The following is a 1,562-nucleotide window of genomic DNA, read 5'->3' as shown; positions in this document are numbered from 1 at the left end:
GCAGTAGGATGGCGTTTATCTTCTTCAGATATGAGGAACCAGACGAACTCCTGGTAGCCCATACGCTCCTGCTTCTGTACACGACCGCGCGTCACCGCACCGCTGAAGATACGCTCTATGATGGGCATTGACAGGGCTGCAAAACAAACCAAATGTAAGGGAAATAACCAATTTCTCTCTATTATAAAAAAACAATTCTTGATCCGTCTTTTATACATGATTTCAATGACCACAATTCAAGTAATTTCTGCCATCGAAAAGGCATCTTAAGATCGCTCCGTGTAGGAGATCTGTGTCAAAATGAAGAATTTGGAACAAATTCATACCGCACTGAGAATTCAGTCATCGCTCAATGTAATTATGATAAGATTTAATTAACGGCATACAGAAAAATCACAATGAAAGGCATCAAATTATCTGGCGGTGTAGGGTAAGATACAACAATTAAAAAAATATCCGGTTTAACGTTTGAATCATATCATTTGAAGGCATAAAATTTGAATAATTATAATGTTGACTCGCCTCTCTCATTGTGTTTGGCGAGATCGTGTTTATCGATGAACAAGTCGTGGTCGGTGTCCAACTCCCAGAACTTGCAGTAGATGACGTAGAAATGTTCGTAGCTGAAGTAATCAGTAATTTGATTAATATCTTCTTCGTCTTCTAAATAACTTATTACCTGCAGGAAAAAAATACACTTACAACACAGTACAATAGATAATATTTGATGATAAATACATGAAAATGAGGCCTGAAGGTGGAAATGAGAACACTTCTCGAATGAATAGCAATAATAGAAAAAGATCGATACTATCATTACAACAATTTTTTCTTGAAACAAATATTAGATTTTTAACCAGAGTAAAATTAATCCTGGGCAAAGCTTGTAGAAGTAGTAAATACCGAGTATCATGAAAGACGAAATTTCAGCAAATGAAATAGATTGATTCATCCGTGATAAATGTTTTTGATTCAAGGTTAGAGGCAACGTTATGCACTCTATGGAACCTTTCATGAAAATGAAGCGAATTTATTTTATAAAAGACGAAGCACTTACGGAGAGTAGATTGGAGCGCCGTAATTCAGCTGCGGTAATTTTGCCGGACCAGGATCTGTTGACGCAGTAATAGATGCGTGCGATGACCTGCACACAATTCAACGCAGTTCCGGTATTGCGTTCAGGAGGGAAATTTACAGCTAATTGAATAATAGGTACACTGAGGCATCCTTGGAACTCGCTGCTAAATACTCATTTTACAAAGAACGGCTCGTTTTGAAATGGGATTTTGATTCTAATTTACTTTGAAATGAATCGTTCAATTGAAGTTAATTTCGAATAAATGGATAATGGAGCTATAGTTCAAAGCACAGCCTGAATCTTTGATCCAGGGTAAGTAAAAGACGCGCATCAGATGAACTTGACCTTTAGAAGCCGTTTCATCTGATTTGCCGTTAAATGAAATCCGTTAGCTGCCTAACCCGCAGCATCAGATCAAGGAACTTGAAGGCCAACCCACCGTGTGCACGTATCGGAGTGGAACTAGAAGACAAACCCACCGTGT

General features: G+C 38.2%; 1 protein-coding gene across 1 annotated transcript; it reads right to left on the bottom strand.

The window, feature by feature from the left end:
• Positions 1-6: 6 nt before the first annotated feature.
• On the bottom strand, positions 7-1,535 carry LOC125178644 (serine/threonine-protein phosphatase 2A regulatory subunit B'' subunit beta-like; the record flags this gene model as incomplete). Its single annotated transcript, XM_047882892.1, has 4 exons — positions 7-136; positions 523-679; positions 1,058-1,144; positions 1,518-1,535. Coding segments are annotated over 4 exons (392 nt in total), but the record flags the coding sequence as incomplete, so codon positions are not given.
• Positions 1,536-1,562: the final 27 nt, after the last annotated feature.

This window comes from Hyalella azteca, unplaced genomic scaffold, assembly GCF_000764305.2.
Source record: "Hyalella azteca isolate HAZT.00-mixed unplaced genomic scaffold, Hazt_2.0.2 contig11579, whole genome shotgun sequence".
Lineage (NCBI taxonomy): Eukaryota > Metazoa > Arthropoda > Malacostraca > Amphipoda > Hyalellidae > Hyalella > Hyalella azteca.
This window is presented reverse-complemented; position numbering and strand designations above follow the sequence as displayed.